Below are 15,997 nucleotides of genomic sequence, written 5' to 3' on the forward strand. Positions count from 1 at the left end.
GAACCCTTGTATTAGAATAGCACATACAGAAACAATCTAGTAGGTAAAATGAAATGATTTCATGAGCAGACATGAGACCTTTGGGAAAACTGTCTTGGAAATGGAGTAGCAAGCACAAAGTAGTACCTAAGGCAAATGGCCATGAAACCAGAAGTATTATTCTTTCAGGAGGATATATTTGCAAAATTAAAGCAAACCAAAGCAAAGGAGAATTGTTGAGTGAAAGAAATCCTGAATAAAGAGAAGAACTGGGTTCTAGTACTTGTTTTTACTACCTGCTCAGCTGTGCGACTTTGGTGTCATAGGGCTTACTCTAGAGTGCAGGAATTCATTGGTTTGTTTCATAGATATGAAAAATGGAGAAAAAAACAAGTGAATGTTTACCTTTTTATTGCACCTTTGTTTTAGAGTTTGAAGATTGACTTTAGATTGGCAAATTCAGAACATTAAGAATTTTATGAGACCCTTGACCTTCATTTTGCCATGAAGATCTTTAAAATCTAATGGTCAATCTCTTATAATTAGAGAAATGCAAATCAAAACAACTCTGAGGTATCACCTCGCGCTAGCACATTGGCCAACATGACAGTAAAGGAAAATAATAAATGTTGGAGAGGATGTGGCAAAATCGGGACACTAATGCATTGCTGGTGGAGTTGTGAATTAACCCAGCCATTCTGGAAAGCAATTTGGAACTATGCCAAAAGGGCTTTAAAAGATTGCTTGGCCTTTGAACCAGTCATACCACTGCTGGGTTTGTACCCCAAAGAGATAATAAGGAAAAATGTGTGCAAAAATATTTATAGCCACGCTTTTTGTGGTGGCAAAAAAAAATGGAAAATGGGGGGGGGGTGTACCTTGATTGAGAAATGGCTAAACAAATTGTGGTATAGGATGGTGATGGAATAGGAATACTATTGTACTATAATGAATGATGATCTGGAGGTTTCCATATGAACTGGGAGAACCTCAGTGAATTGATGCAGAGTGAAATGAGCAGAATCAAGAGAACATTGTAAACAGAAAGTGAAACATTGTGGAACTATCCAATGTAATGGACTTTGCTACTAGTAGCAATGCAACAAGCCAGGACACTCCTGAAGGACTTATGGGAAAGAATGCTCTACGCATTGAGAGAAAGAACTTTGGGAATAGAAATGCAAAAACAAAACATATGATATCACTTATCACATGTACATACGGGTGTGTGATTTGGGATTTAGGCCTTAAAAAAAATCACTCTATAGCAAAAATGAATAATATGGAATTAGGTATCAAGTGACAACATTTGTACAACCCAGTGAAATTATTTGTCGATTCTGGGAGGGGAGAGGGAAGAGAGAAGGGAATGAAAATGAATCAGGGAAACATGGAAAAATATTAAAAACACAACACAAAACTAATGGTCAGAGGCAGCTAGGGGGCACCAAGCCTGGAGTTGAGACCTGGGTTAAAATCTGGACTCAAATTCCTTATTCTGTGACCCTGGGTAAGTCACTTAAACGCCCATTGCCTAGTCTTTGCCCTTCTGTCTTAAGAGTTATTGCCAAGACAGGAAGTAAGGGTTTTAAGAAACAAAAACGCTGTCATTTGTGCAGAGGGGTGAGCCTTTAAGTCTCTGGGAAATTTATTGATTAATATTTCTCAGAATGTAGCTAAAACCATGAGAGCGGCTTCCACATCCACCCAACCTGCCCTTGTTTCTATGTGAACAGATCCAATAAATCTGCAACATCAGGAAAGGGGAGAGTTAGACCTTCTCCCTCCTATATTTCTCCCTTCTTAGCACCTTTGCTCAATTATAATGCTCAAAAATCTTTAAGTATGGGATCCTAGAAGGAAGGTAGCAGATAACCTAGAACCCTGGAAAACTGTCAAAACATAGCTTTTGCTCACATTAGTCGTTGCATCCCCAGGAGATGATCTGATATTCTTGGTGGCTTCCAGTATAAATAGAAGAGAGCCACCTCAGAGCCAAAATTTGATCCTCTCGGGTCTCCAGCCCTTCTGAGGATTCAGTCAGCTACATGTAAAATATATCCCTTAATAAATCTCATTAGGACACCTAATTTCATGCTTGAACTGTTCCTTTCCTAGTGTGGATGCTGATTTAACATAAAAATTACTCATTAAGATAAGTATTTCATACTAAAAACTAAGCATAAAATAAATAGAAAAGATTGATCATCTCTTTATCCTGCTGGAGCCAAATAGCACCAATCCACTTGGGCAAGTCATTTCATTGCTCTGGGCATCATTTTCCTCCGATGTAAAATGAAAAGGTTGGATTAGATGAAACACAGGATGCTAGACATGATTTTCATCGATTAAACATACAACCTTCAAGGCTCTTTCAGCTCTAAAAATTCTGCTGTTCTTTCATGGCATCAGGAGCACCCAGACAAGATAAATTCAAATCTAGACCCAAAAAGGTGAGTTTTAAGGGAGACCTACCAAGCCCCAGGCATCAATAATAGGGAATGCAATTTCAGTACTTAGGCAAGGGGTGGCCCTGCAATATACCAACTGCAAAACCCCAAAGGGAAGGGCAGTAAGGTAGCACAATGGATAAAGATAAAAAATGGATAAACAGAAGGTTTGGGTTCAGATTTGGCCTCAGACACTCCCTAGACACATTCTTGTTGATAAAACCATTGACATAAATGGAGGAAAGTATTGCTTTTCATTTGTGTTTTACCCCAAGGCTTCAAGGATGTGTAAGAATAAAAACAAATGGCAGCAGCTTAAATGGACACTGGATCTTTTTGGGTTTTTTGCTATGGGGAAATCTAAGGTGAAGACATTTCCTCTACTGGTGCAGGTAGTTTCCTTCCCTGCAAATGAGAGTCTGGAAGAGATTCCTGAGGTACTTAGAGATTAAGAAGCTTAGCAGGCACTCCACAATTAGAATGTGCCATCAAAGGGAGGGCAAGAACCCAGGTCTTCCTGCAAAGCTATCTTTAGGGGGCAGCTTGAAGGCAGGCCTAGTGTGAATTGAGGGGAGGGCCTAAATGACCTCTCAATATCCCTGCCTGGGGATGGGAAAATTAACCTTGAAAAAGCTAAACACAATTTGGCAGCAAATACCATTATCTCAAAAAGGAATTATGAGTCAGAAGCTTCAGCTCATTTATTCAATAAACATTTTTAAAGCTTAATAAAGATATTTTATTTTACCAATTACATGTAATAATTTTCTACATAAACTTTCTGAAGTTATATGGTCCAGATTGTCTCCCCAAAGATGGCAAGCAATCTGATCAGGTTATACACGTGCCATCGTGCAAAGGATTTATGAGGAGGCAGCTGGGTAGCTCAGTGGATTGAGAGCCAAGTCTAGAGATGGGAGGTCTTTGGGTTCAAATCTGGTCTCAGACACTTCCCAGCTGTGTGACCCTGGGAAATCACTTAACTCCCATTGCCTAGCCCTTACCACTCTTCTGCCTTGAAACCAAAACACAGTATTGATTCTAAGATGGAAGGGTTTTAATTAAAAAAAAAAAAACATTTATGAAATATCAAATATATGCTGGAAATCAGGCTAGGGGTAGGGAAAAGGATGAGCAAAATATAAAGATGAATAATGTCTTGTCCCTGCCTCCAAGGGGTTTATAGTCTAGTTATGTATGAAACATATAGACATAGAATATATTGTTTAATGCAAATTAGAATTTAACAAGAAGAAAAGATGAAGAGAAAGTACAGTTTTGCCTCACTATATCGCAGTTTACTTATTGTGGCTTCACTGTATCATGGGTTTTTTTTTTAATCTACTTGTGTATTGTGGAGTTTTTTTATATCATGGGATTTTGTTAAAAATCATGTAGTTTTGAAGAAGTGTTCTAAATCTCTTATAATCAGAGAGATGCAAATAAAAACAACTCTGAGGTATCACCTCACACCTAGCAGATTGGCTAACATAACAGCAAAGGAAAGTAATGAATGCTGGAGGGGATGTGGCAAAGTAGGGACATTAATTCATTGCTGGTGGAGTTGTGAACTGATCCAACCATTCTGGAGGGCAATTTGGAACTATAGCCAAAGGGCGACAAAAGAATATCTACCCTTTGATCCAGCCATAGCACTGCTGGGTCTGTACCCCAAAGAGATAATGGACAAAAAGACTTGTACAAAAATATTCATAGCTGCGCTCTTTGTGGTGGCCAAAAACTGGAAAACGAGGGGATGCCCATCAATTGGGGAATGGCTGAACAAACTGTGGTATATGTTGGTGATGGAATACTATTGTGCTAAAAGGAATAATAAAGTAGAAGAATTCCATGGAGACTGGAACAACCTCCAGGAAGTGATGCAGAGCGAGAGGAGCAGAACCAGGAAAATATTGTATACAGAGACTAATACACTGTGGTATAATCGAACGTAATGGACTTCTCCATTAGTGGCGGTGTAATGTCCCTGAACAATTTGCAGGGATCTAGGAGAAAAAAACACTATCCATAAGCAAAGGATAAACTATGGGAGTGGAAACACCGAGGAAAAGCAACTGCCTGAATACAGCGGTTGAGGGGACATGACAGAGGAGAGACTCTAAATGAACACTCTAATGCAAATATTATCAACATAGCAATGGGTTCAAATCAAGAAAACATGTAATGCCCAGTGGATTTACGCGTCAGCTATGGGGGGTGGGGGGGAGGAAAAGAAAATGATCTATGTCTTTAATGAATAATGCTTGGAAATGATAAAATAAAATATAATAAAAAAATCATGAAGTTTTAGTAGAACATTATACACAGACACTGACACACTGTGGCACAATCGAATGTAATAGACTTCTCTACTAGCAGCAATGCAATGATCTGGACAATTCTGAGGGACTTATGAGAAAGAAGCTATCCACATACAGAGGAAGAACTGTGGGAGCAGAAATGCAGAAGAAAAACAACTGCTTGATCACATGGTTTGATGAGGATATGATTGGGGATCCAGACTCTAAACAATCACTCTAATGCAAATATCAATAATATGGAAATAGGTCTTGATCTATGTAAAACCCAGTGGAATTGTGCATCGGCTATTGGAGGGGGTTGGGGGAGGGAAGGGAAAGAACATAAATCTTGTAACCATAGAAAAATGTTATTAATTAATTAATTAATTAATTAATTAATTGAAGATTCTAGATATATATATTTTAAATTATGTAGGTTTAAGAGTGTAGAAAAAAGTGTTTAAGAGCATAAGAAGTGTTTATAAGAGTGTGGGAAAGGTTTAGAGGAGAATTGGAAGGGTTTATAAAGCCTTAAAAATATATATAAATAATACAATAAATATAATGCCACTACTTGGAGGATTTTTAGTTATTGTGGGGGTCTCTGGAACTTAACTCCAAGTATAGGTGAGGGATCACTTCGCTATAATGATTGAAAACACTGGCAAATCAAACCAAAGTCTCAGATTTGAGTACTCTTTCAGCCCCCTTTGCTTCATCTTATCACAACAGTTCCCAAAAGCTTCCATGTTTGATTCCAGGGGGTTACCTTGCAAAAGTAAGCTAGGAGACTATTTTTTGTAACTACCATGTCACGTACACTATGAACTAACTAAACTGCCTTTGATTCTATATGTTCCTCATGTTTCCTCTGTTTCTTTCCTTTGTGCCTTTGCATTGACTATCTCCCATGCCTGGTATGCCCTCAGGTCCACCTATAATACCTAATTTTGTTCAAGACTCATCATAAGTGCCTCCTTCTAGATGAAGCTTTTCCTGATTCCCCCCAACTCTTGGTACCTTCCCTCCCTGTTTCATGCCACCAATTGCTTTATATTGATTTTGCCTATATTTTGCAAATATTTACGTTATCTCCATGTTGTTTCTTTAGACCAGGTTGTAAATTCCTAGAGGGGAGGGACTATTTCATTTTGTCTTTGTATCCTCAGTGCCTAAAACAATGCCTGGCACAAAGTAGGTATTTAATAAATGTGTGTTGACTGATTCAAGTATAATTGAAATTACTGACATATGTAGCAGTCCACCCCTAGCTATGGGCAAGGGAAACAGTATGTACAGAGTGGCTTAGAAGAGAGCATGCTCAGTCTTGCACATGGCTAGGAAAGCCTCTGACCCTTTACCCCAGCTTCCCCGAGGTGAGGCGAGAAAACAGGTTTCTTTGTGCTCACCTGGCTAAGAGAAACCACACCTATACCTTGTCATTAACCAATGATAATCATCCCTATGTATTGTGTATATTTGCATATCAAATACATTAAAAGCAAGGGCCACAGCAATCTCTGCCCTCTTCCTCTCTTGGATCTCAGCTCTCACTGATGCCTGTCCTTTGCTGGAGCTTGGGGCCAAGCTCCATCTTTAATTCCTTTCCTTCTCTATCTCTCTCACCTGGGACCTGGCCTTCGGCCACGCACTTTCTTTTCTCTATCATGTCTCCGACCTGTGTGGTATTAATTTTGGATCACTGGACGGGATTAGCCTTTCGGAAAGACGTCCACTGATTGGGGTTCTGCTGTGGCTCCAATATAATCAATAAGGCCTGGTTTCTGACTCATTTCTGCCACCTCATATCTCTAACTTGGCTCCGCCATGCCCCTCGCGGTATCCAAAATTCTATCCTTCCTCTATCTTTCTACCTTGTGGCTTCTTGCAGGTTCGGGAAGCCTCAACCTATATTATGGATGTTTTCTGTAGGCTTTCTGAACTCCAGGAAGACCTAGTCCATGAGCTTTTTTATAGGCTGCATCATAGAAGCTGGGAGGACTCAAGAGTAGGAAGACCCTTTGACATTATATGTTAGAATTTTAAGTACATACCTGAAGGACGAGTGAATCGTCCCAGATTATCTCTCCAGTATCTGGAGTCTTCTTTATTCTATCTGACTCTTCCATCTTTTCTGTAGCTACTAGTTCAGGAAGATCAGATGAGTTTTCTTTATCGGTGGCACTCATTGTTCTGGGAGATGATTTTCTACTTCCTAGGGGGAGAGAAACGAGTCAGTTACACTTATGGACCCATTCACAGAAAACAAGGAAAAATGAAATGAGAAAAGATTCAAGATTCAAGAGGCTTCTGGATGATTAATTCAGTATTCTGAACTTTGTGACTGAGCCATTATTTTGGATTTTGGACTAGATTTTACTTCTCTTTTTACCTCATGATTCCTAGTCGAGTCCTATCTATTTTATAATATCTCAAGCAATAGTTTTCTAATGCTCTAAATTCTTGTAGATGGCTAATTTGTACAAACTAGTCATAGCTTCAAAGGGCTTCCTATAATCATATCTTGTCTTTTTATCCTACCTAAATTATCTGTTTTCTCTCAGGGCTTAGAAATGATCATTTGTCTCTTTGCTCAAGGAAAAGCAGTAATTTCCCAAAAGAGAATAAAATGTTTTAATCTATCTTATCCTCTGTGCAACCTTTGTTGGGAGAGAATAGCTGAGAAAAACATCTTTGTATGTTACAGTATCTTGAATATTATGAGCTCTAGCGTCCCTACTCAATAAAGTCCAATTGCTCTTCATTGCCTTTAGGGTAAAATATAAACTCTATTCGGCTTTCAAAAACTTTACCCTCTGATCCAATCCATAGTTCCACCAACAATACATTTATGTGTCCATTTTTCCAAAGTTCCTCTATTCCTTTATTATCTTTGTCAATTTGCTGGGTATGAGATAAAACCTCAAAGTCATTTTAATTTAGATTTTCATTATTAGTTATTTATGGTACTTTTTCATATGATTGTTAAGAATTTGAAATTTTTGTGCAGAACTATTTGTTCATATTATTTTTTAGGTCTTTTATGTATCCTGGGCATAGGACTCTTAACATGGATATTTAATACAGTCTCCGCACCCCCACCCCCACCCCCAGTTTTCTTTCCTTCTGTGAGAAAACTTCATTGCATTGCTGCATTGTTTCAACCTTCCTGCCTGGCTGAAAGACATATCTGTTGCTTAGAGACAAGATTTGTATAATGCTTAACTCAGGACTCCAGGTTATACTGACCAAAGCTCTTCCAGAAGATCCAGAGATAGAAGCAAGGAATATAAAGAGCTTCACCACCTATTATACATCTCAAACAATTTATAGGTTTTATGTGGAAACCACCTCTATGCTAGCTAATCAGCTGTTGTTCAGTTGTTTGGACTCCATATAAAATTTACAGAGACTTCAGAGGAGTGGGTCATGCCCTTTTCAGCTCTTCTCCCTGCCAGATGACTTAATAAACTTCATTCTAAAATTTTTCAGTTCTATATTTGTCCTCTGTTTATAGTTCTCATCACAGATGCATTAATTCAATTTCATGTGGTCTAAATGATCTGTTTTAAAATTTGTAATCATTTCTAATCTTTGTTTGGTTAGGAATTCCCCACTTATCCATAGCTGTGAAAGTTGCCTGATCTGATGGTACTCTAATTTTGTAATGGCATGACTTTTAATTAATTAAATCAATTACCCATTTTGTGTTTATTGTGGTACATGGTAAAAGATGTTAGATTGAATGGTGGGAACTAAGATGGCAGAGTAAAGGATTCTCCATTTCTCCAATCCGAGAGAGAGAGAGAGAGAAAATAAATCACCTCAAAACAAAGGAAAACTCTGGAAGAACACATCTCATTGGGGTAAGAAGAGAGAGTAGCCTAGACAATACAGGATCCACAAGAACCTGTATTGTGACTCCACCAGAGGCAACAAAGCTGCAGAACAGGTAGGTGCCTAGTCCAAGCTACTCTACACAGATATAGAAGGCAGAGAAGGGAGGAAGTCAGCATCCCTGCATGGTAGCAGAACCCTAAGGCCACAAGGGAGCAGAAAGGGAGACTGGCTGAACCAGAGAAATCTCAACAATACCATAAGGCAGTGGAGGGCCTGAGGCAGCAGAGCCCAGAGCAAGATACCTGCCCAATTCAAGCTACTTGGCAGGGCAGGGAAGTAGCAGAGCAGGGATCTGCCCAGCCCATGAAACAAAAGGGGAATGGCTAATACAGCTGAACGAAACAACTGCAAACCTCCCCAGAGCAAGCCAGTGAGAACACCTCCTTGACAGACAGGCTGTGTGAAACAAAGGCAGTCAGGCTGACCCCCAAGTACCAGAGAAGAGCACTCTGCAAGTTTGGAGCAGCATGCCCTCTACCCCAGGAGTAGAGAAGTAATTCAAAAGATAGATAAGGTATAGATAGATATAGATATAGATATAGATATAGATATAGATATAGACATAGACATAGACATAGACATAGACATAGATATAGATATAGATATAGACATAGACATAGACATAGACATAGACATAGATATAGACATAGATATAGATATAGATATAGACATAGACATAGACATAGACATAGATATAGATATAGATAGAAAGAGAATGAATGGACTATACATGTGTGTACCTACATAGAGAATGAATGGAGTATATGGCATATAATGGTATATGTGGGTTGGCACAGAATGTCCATCACAGTATGCCCATATTAAAGAAGTTACTATGCTCTATGAGCAATGCAGAACTGCAATAGTTCAAAAGAAATGTGAGATACACAAATTTAGAGACTTTCATCCCAAATGTTCATATAGACTATCTGTCTGACCTGTGGTAGAGCCTTCCAACTTCTTATTGCTCTGATCAATCACAATCAGACACATTGTCCATTGATCCCAATGTAATGATGTCATTTTGGTCCTCTTTGAGCAGGAAAGACAACAACCATGGGGTGCGGTATATGCTAGTGTGTGTGTGCATATACTATAGACATAACATATATATGTATATAATGTGTATAGATATAATTCATTCTTCCTCTATAACTATATTCCAAGACCTCTACCTGAACTACAAAGAAGCAGGTAGCCACACTACATGAAGCAGGGAGTGTGGGTGGTGGTTTTGTCCCCACACCCCACCACATAAAAAAAATGATATGATGGGTAAGGCTATGGGGCAACTCAGTTTTCTTCTTGGCAGTGTTCCTAAACCTAATCCTTCCTGCTCTTAAGTCAGGACAACTGAACAATGGGGCCAGCAAGCACTAGCTATTGGCTATATCCCTTGAAGAGCAATCTAGAAACCGTACTTCTCAGTGTGTGGTCTGTGAATTCCTAAGATTCTCCAAGACCTTATTTTTGTAATAAAATATTATTTGCCTATTAAAATACCTCCTTCCTTTTCCAGCTAATATGTCTGTATAAGACTGGATTTTCTTCATATAGTTCAACCAAAAAAACTTGTAGCAATAGATTGAATGCAGAAGTAGAAGGGAGAATTAAGCTGTTTTCTATTAAGTCAAGCATTAAAGAGATTTGCAAAAAATATACAAAACAATGCCACTCTTCTCACTGTTTTTTGTTGTTCTTTTGGAAAAATAAGTCATGGGTTTATTGTTACTCTAAATGAATAAATTCACTTTTATCAGTTTTAATTTCTAATACAGTTTTATCAATAGCTATAATTCACATAAACAAAAACTACTGGGGTCCTCAATAATTTCCAAGAGGATAAAGAGGTTCTAAGAACAGAAAGTTTGAGGACTGCTCCTCCAGAATCTCCCACCCTGCAACTCCTGGTAGATAGCAAATAAATGCCAAGGGCACGCCCAAGGAGAAGAAGAACTCCTGGGCTCTCAATTGTTAGAACTGTTCTACTGTTGTTATAGATCTTTTCATAAAAGACAAGACAGACAGTCAGCTAGGTGAGAGTTCTTTGTGGCAGAACAGTCCAGCTATAGGGTTTTTGTTCCTGGGTTGCTTTCACTCTGATCCTAGCACTGTGTTCCTTCCCATATAAAGCTTGTGCACTGCTGAACTGCCCAGAGTCTGGGAAACAGACAACTCTTGAAGGATTGATGGTGATGAATATACATCCACAGGGTCAGCAATTCATTCGCCAAAGATTTATTAAGCAGAGTATTCTGCTGGGCAATGGGAACAATACAGAATTTAGATAAGAAGTGATGTCTTAACCCCATGGAAGTTGCAGTCAAGTAGCCAGCTGTGTCTTTGACAACACTTTCTGAGCTCTTCCCTGTTCTTTAGGGCACGGTATGTCTGACACTTGCTTCTCCTAATGTGGTTTGTTGAAGCTGCTTGCAGCTTTGCTTTGCACTTTCCCCTCACCTTCTGATTTATTCTAAACTGATAAGCAGTTGGTTCTTTACTGCTTATTCCCAAACCAGCACATGTACCCCAAATGCCTGGCTTCTCTTTATTACTGTTCCACCCATGAGAAAATGGGACATCACAATCTAACCCACTCTAATGGCTTCACTTATTATCTATAGATGTTTAGATCCCAAATCTCTGTCTCTCTGCTTGACCTCTAGTCCAATAGGCTGTCAGATATTATTTTCTTGAGAGATAATATGCCTCTATCCTGTAGCCCCCAAACCAGATCCTCATGCTAACTTCTCCATTAATGTCAATGATAGCATCATTTTCATAGTCACTCTAGGAACTGTTGCAACTCCTTTCTTCCTCACCCCCTTGATTACTATATTAATCAATCATTAAATTCCACTGATTCTTCCTTCAAAAGGACTCCTATTTGTTCACTCTTTACAGCTCCTCTTCCCACCACCATTTGGTAAATCACTTATTTGGGCTCAGAATGTGGTATGTCCTCTTAGAAACCATGTTATAAATAATTATTTGGTTCCAGAACAGTTAGAAAGGGCTTAAACTATATGGATTTAGAGCCAAGGCTAGAGATGGATGGTCCTGGGTCAAATCTGTCTGCAGGCACTTAGTAACAAGTAACTTAACTCCTACCACTCTTCTGCCTTGGAGCCAACATACAGTATTGAGAAGGTAGGGGCTTAAAAAATTATAATATAAAAGAAGGCAGCCTCTACTTTTTTGCTCTACTGCATTCCTGTAAACTGTATCACTAATTTGATGACTTGAATGTTAAGGCTAGGACTCTTGAGTGATTGGTCATGGGGGAAGAGTCTCAGACAAATGCTACACCAAGGATGCAGCCTTAAACTTGGTCTCAGGAAGGTTATGTAATCATTGACATAGAAACTGAACTTATGATTTAATTGGTTATAAAGAATTCCTAGGGGGCAGTTGATAGCACAGTGGTTAAGAAGCCAGACCTGGAGTTGGAAGGACTTGGGTTCAAATTTGACCTCAGATATTCTCTAGCTATGTGACCCTGGGCAAGTCACTTAACTACAGTTGCCTAGCCCTTATCACTCTTCGGTCTTGAAACTGATACTTTTTGTTGATTCCCAGAGAGATGGTAAGGGCTTAAAAATATAAGGGTTTAAAAATAAAATAAAGAACTCCTGGATGAGGAATCTTCCTCTATCACTGCAGGTGATTACCTTCCCCACAATTTGCAGTCTTAGAGAGTGACTTGCCCAGGGTCATGTAGCTAATATATGTCAGAAGCAGGACATGAACTCAGGTATTCTTGATTTCTAGGAATTAATGCAAGAAGACTGAACCCCAATCAAGGGAGAAGGAAGAGTGTCATAAGATCAAAAATTTAGAGCGAGAAGGGACTTCCAATCTCTAATGTTATAGATGGAGAAACTAAGGCACAGTTAGGTTAAATGACTTGTCTAAGTTCATACAGTTAGAGTCTGTAGGATTTGAAGCCACTGTAAGGCATCTCTAGGAGAAGTCAAGAAGGAATAAAAAAGACAGACGTGCTTAATTTGCTTGGCTCCCTTCCCCGGAGTCAGCATGATGAAATAGCCAGTGAAGTATCCCAGCTACCCCAACTATGCAGACATGCCCTTCCTTAACTCGGGATTCTTACCTAGGACTAAGGAACTACAGCTATTACAAGCCTCCACCGTAGCAGTCAGTAATTCCAAGCTGCTAAATTGGCTCTTTCTTCTCGCTACACTCCCTTTACCTAAACTCAGCTGGGAGTAACGCAGCTCTGTCCTTTGCAGTAGTGCTGACTCAGCTCCCAAGTCCCAGCTGCCCCATTGTCCCTGGCCAGGGTGCTGACTTGAAAAAAATCACATTCCATCCCCACTCCAGAACATTTCTAAGGAGGGAAGAGGGAAAGTGGAAGGGGACGGGTAGGAAATCAAGGCTGAAAGAGAATTGTTTTATGTTGCTGACAAGGATGTAACACTAAATCATGCAGACTATCAACAACGGTATGCTGACAAAACAAACATATGACTATAAATGTTTATAATCATTTAGAGTAATACATGTATGTTAAAACACCATAAAATGGATGTAAATGTTGCATATCCATTAGTTACACAAGGGATTACTAAGTATTTTATTTTATATCTCTTTAAACTCTTTAAAGAGATATAAAAATATCTCTTTAAAATACAATGCATTGGTTCCAAGGCAGAAGAGTGGTAAGGGCTAGGCAATGGGAGTTAAGTGACTCATCCAGGGTCACCCAGCTGGGAAGTCTCTGAGGCCAGATTTGAACCCAGGACCTCCTGTCTCTAGTCCTAGCTCTCAATCTACTAAGCCACCAAGCTGCCCCTCACTACTACGTATTTTAAATTGTGTGTAAGTACAGAAAGCTACTATTCTATTATGTAATAAATTTGACCTAAGACAAACACACTAACTATAATAATTGTTAATTAAGTATATTATTAGTGATATTTTTATTGCCTTGGAATACAGAAAACAGAAATAAGATGATCCAGGCTTCTTAAAAAGACTGTTCATTGGAATCTTGAGCTTATAATTACTAATAATCTTATAATCTTACTTATTTAATAATTATCTTATTAGTAATCTTACTAATCTTATCTCACTAATAATATATTCTCCTGTAGAAAGCAGGGACATTCAGAATTGATCTTGGGTAAGCCTCCAAATATTTTAATAAAGGGACCATAAATGTTTTCCATGTGACAATAGTGCTCTTCCCACTAAAAAATATTGCATATACATCAACTGAGCCATACCATTACAGAAATTATATGCCGAAGAGATTAATGAAAGGACTCTAATACCATGCTGCCATTTTTTCACTGAGGAGGAATATTTAGACTAGGCTACCTTCCTTCAATCATACTTTAAAGATTATGAAATATAGAGGCTATTTTAGTTATCATGCTTTCATAAGAAAAATGTTTAGACCCATCCTAATAAGCACCCACAAACCCAGATTGACAGAATTCACTTTTTTTGGCCACAAGATGGTGGTGTTGGGTAGCCTGTGATTTGCTGTTGCCTTTTACAAGGGTTACATTTTTTAGCTATAATAAATGTCATTTTTTTTATCTGACTAAGCAAGCTTTCTTTGGTAACCTGTATTTTATGCCCAATCAATAGGAATTCCATCTCATTTATTTCCTTCCCATTATGGGACAATTCTCATTAGTCTCACAATTTCCTGTCAGCTACTCACTAAATAAAATGAAAATGTATTGTTCCTAAAGTATTTCTGTACTCTATATATTCCTTAGGAACATGTAAAGTTATTGAATTAATTTTCAAGACATTTTTCTTTGAACTTTGTATATTAATCTCTGTGGCTTAATATGGGTTGATTATTGGCGAGAACATCTGGATTGGTGAGCGATCATACTTAAGTATTTGAGAATTTCTGTGGTATTCACAGAATGGCATAGTGGGAAAAAGCACTGAATTTAAAGTCAGAAGACCTTGGTTCAAGTCCTAAATGTACACTTGCCACTTCTGTGACATTAGGCAAATTGCTTCTCTTGGGATCTTTGTTCCCTTCTCTATAAAATGAGAAGACAGAAAAGCAGTGTGATGGCAGGCCAAATGTTGAATTGGAAGTCAGAAGACCTGGGTTTGAATCCCCCATCTGCTGCTTAGTACCTGTGTGGCTTTAGTACCTCTGTGAGTTGGGACAAATCAATTAATGTCTCTTTGTCTCAGTATTTTTATCTATTAAATGGGGTGGCGGTAGTGGTGGTAATCAGACTAGATTATAGTCTCTATGTTCCTTACCAACACAAAATCTATGATCTTATGATCAAATGATTAATCAAAAGAATTTACTGAATCATTTATTATATATATGCCTGACATACAGAGTACATGCAAGTGCAAAGAAAAAAAAATCCCTGCTCACAAGCTTACGTCATAATGGAGGAAATATATATGTATATATGCATTTCTCCATAGACATACATTTATACACACACATCCTAACTATTAAATTAATAAATACAAATATACACAAAGTAGCTAAATACAAGGTATTTTGTAAGAGAGATCAAGTGAAAGAGATTCTGTAGAGGCAGAAATGACAAGATTTAGCAACGTAATGGCTGTGTGGGGTAAATAAGAGTAAGGAGTCCAGGACAGTGCCCAGAAGAGAGGAAAACCTATGCCGAATCTGAGGACATGCTCACAGTTAGGGAATGTGACATGGATGTTGAACAAGAACAGGTGGGAGGCAAACATCAGGAATGAACAGCACCATAAAAATTCAGAGAGAATAGAATATCCAGGAGGGGCAGGGTGGTCAATGCTGTCAAATGAAGCAGAAAGTTCTGGAAAGATGAGCACAGAGTAAAAACATCAAAAGATTTGGCAATTCGGCATTCACTGGTAAATTTGGAGACTGGAAACCAGATTGCAAAGGGTTGAGGAATGAGAGATGAGGAAGTAGAGGCAAGGAGCATAACTGGTTTCAAGGAATTTTGTTGAGAAAGAGAGAACAAATATAGCAAGACAGCTTAAGGAAATGGTAGAGTGCTGTGAAGGATTTTTAAGAATAAAAGAGACTTGGACTTATTTGAAAGCAAGGTGCATTCCAGTTCTAAACATTTTTATCATATGATTTAGACTCTACTACTAATCATATTTGTAGTTTGGTGCAAGTCACTACCCTTTCTGATCTTCATAGATCATGCCCCATTGGTCCTCTTCAAAATGAAGGATGAACAACAATGTTGGATTTGAAATCAGGAAATACTTGGTTTTAAATCTTGTTTCTGAAAAAGTTACTGGTTTTGTAATCTTGGACAAATCACTTCCCTTCTGTGATTTTCTCTTCTTTAAATTGAACTGGAGATTCTCTGAGGTATCTAGTTCAAATCTTTACTCTGA

At 38.5% G+C, this 15,997-nt stretch overlaps 1 protein-coding gene across 2 annotated transcripts in view; it reads right to left on the bottom strand.

Annotated features, from left to right (window-relative positions):
* Positions 1 to 15,997, bottom strand: part of LOC103106213 (uncharacterized) — a 55,474-nt gene that overhangs the window by 2,110 nt on the left and 37,367 nt on the right. For both annotated transcript variants that reach the window (XM_056805985.1, XM_056805984.1), the window contains one exon: positions 6,784 to 6,944. In XM_056805985.1, coding sequence (XP_056661963.1) covers positions 6,784 to 6,918 — 135 coding nt within the window. In that variant the 5' untranslated portion in view covers positions 6,919 to 6,944. The remainder of the gene's footprint in view (positions 1 to 6,783; positions 6,945 to 15,997) is intronic.

Source organism: Monodelphis domestica, chromosome 7 (genome assembly GCF_027887165.1).
Source record: "Monodelphis domestica isolate mMonDom1 chromosome 7, mMonDom1.pri, whole genome shotgun sequence".
Classification (NCBI taxonomy): domain Eukaryota; kingdom Metazoa; phylum Chordata; class Mammalia; order Didelphimorphia; family Didelphidae; genus Monodelphis; species Monodelphis domestica.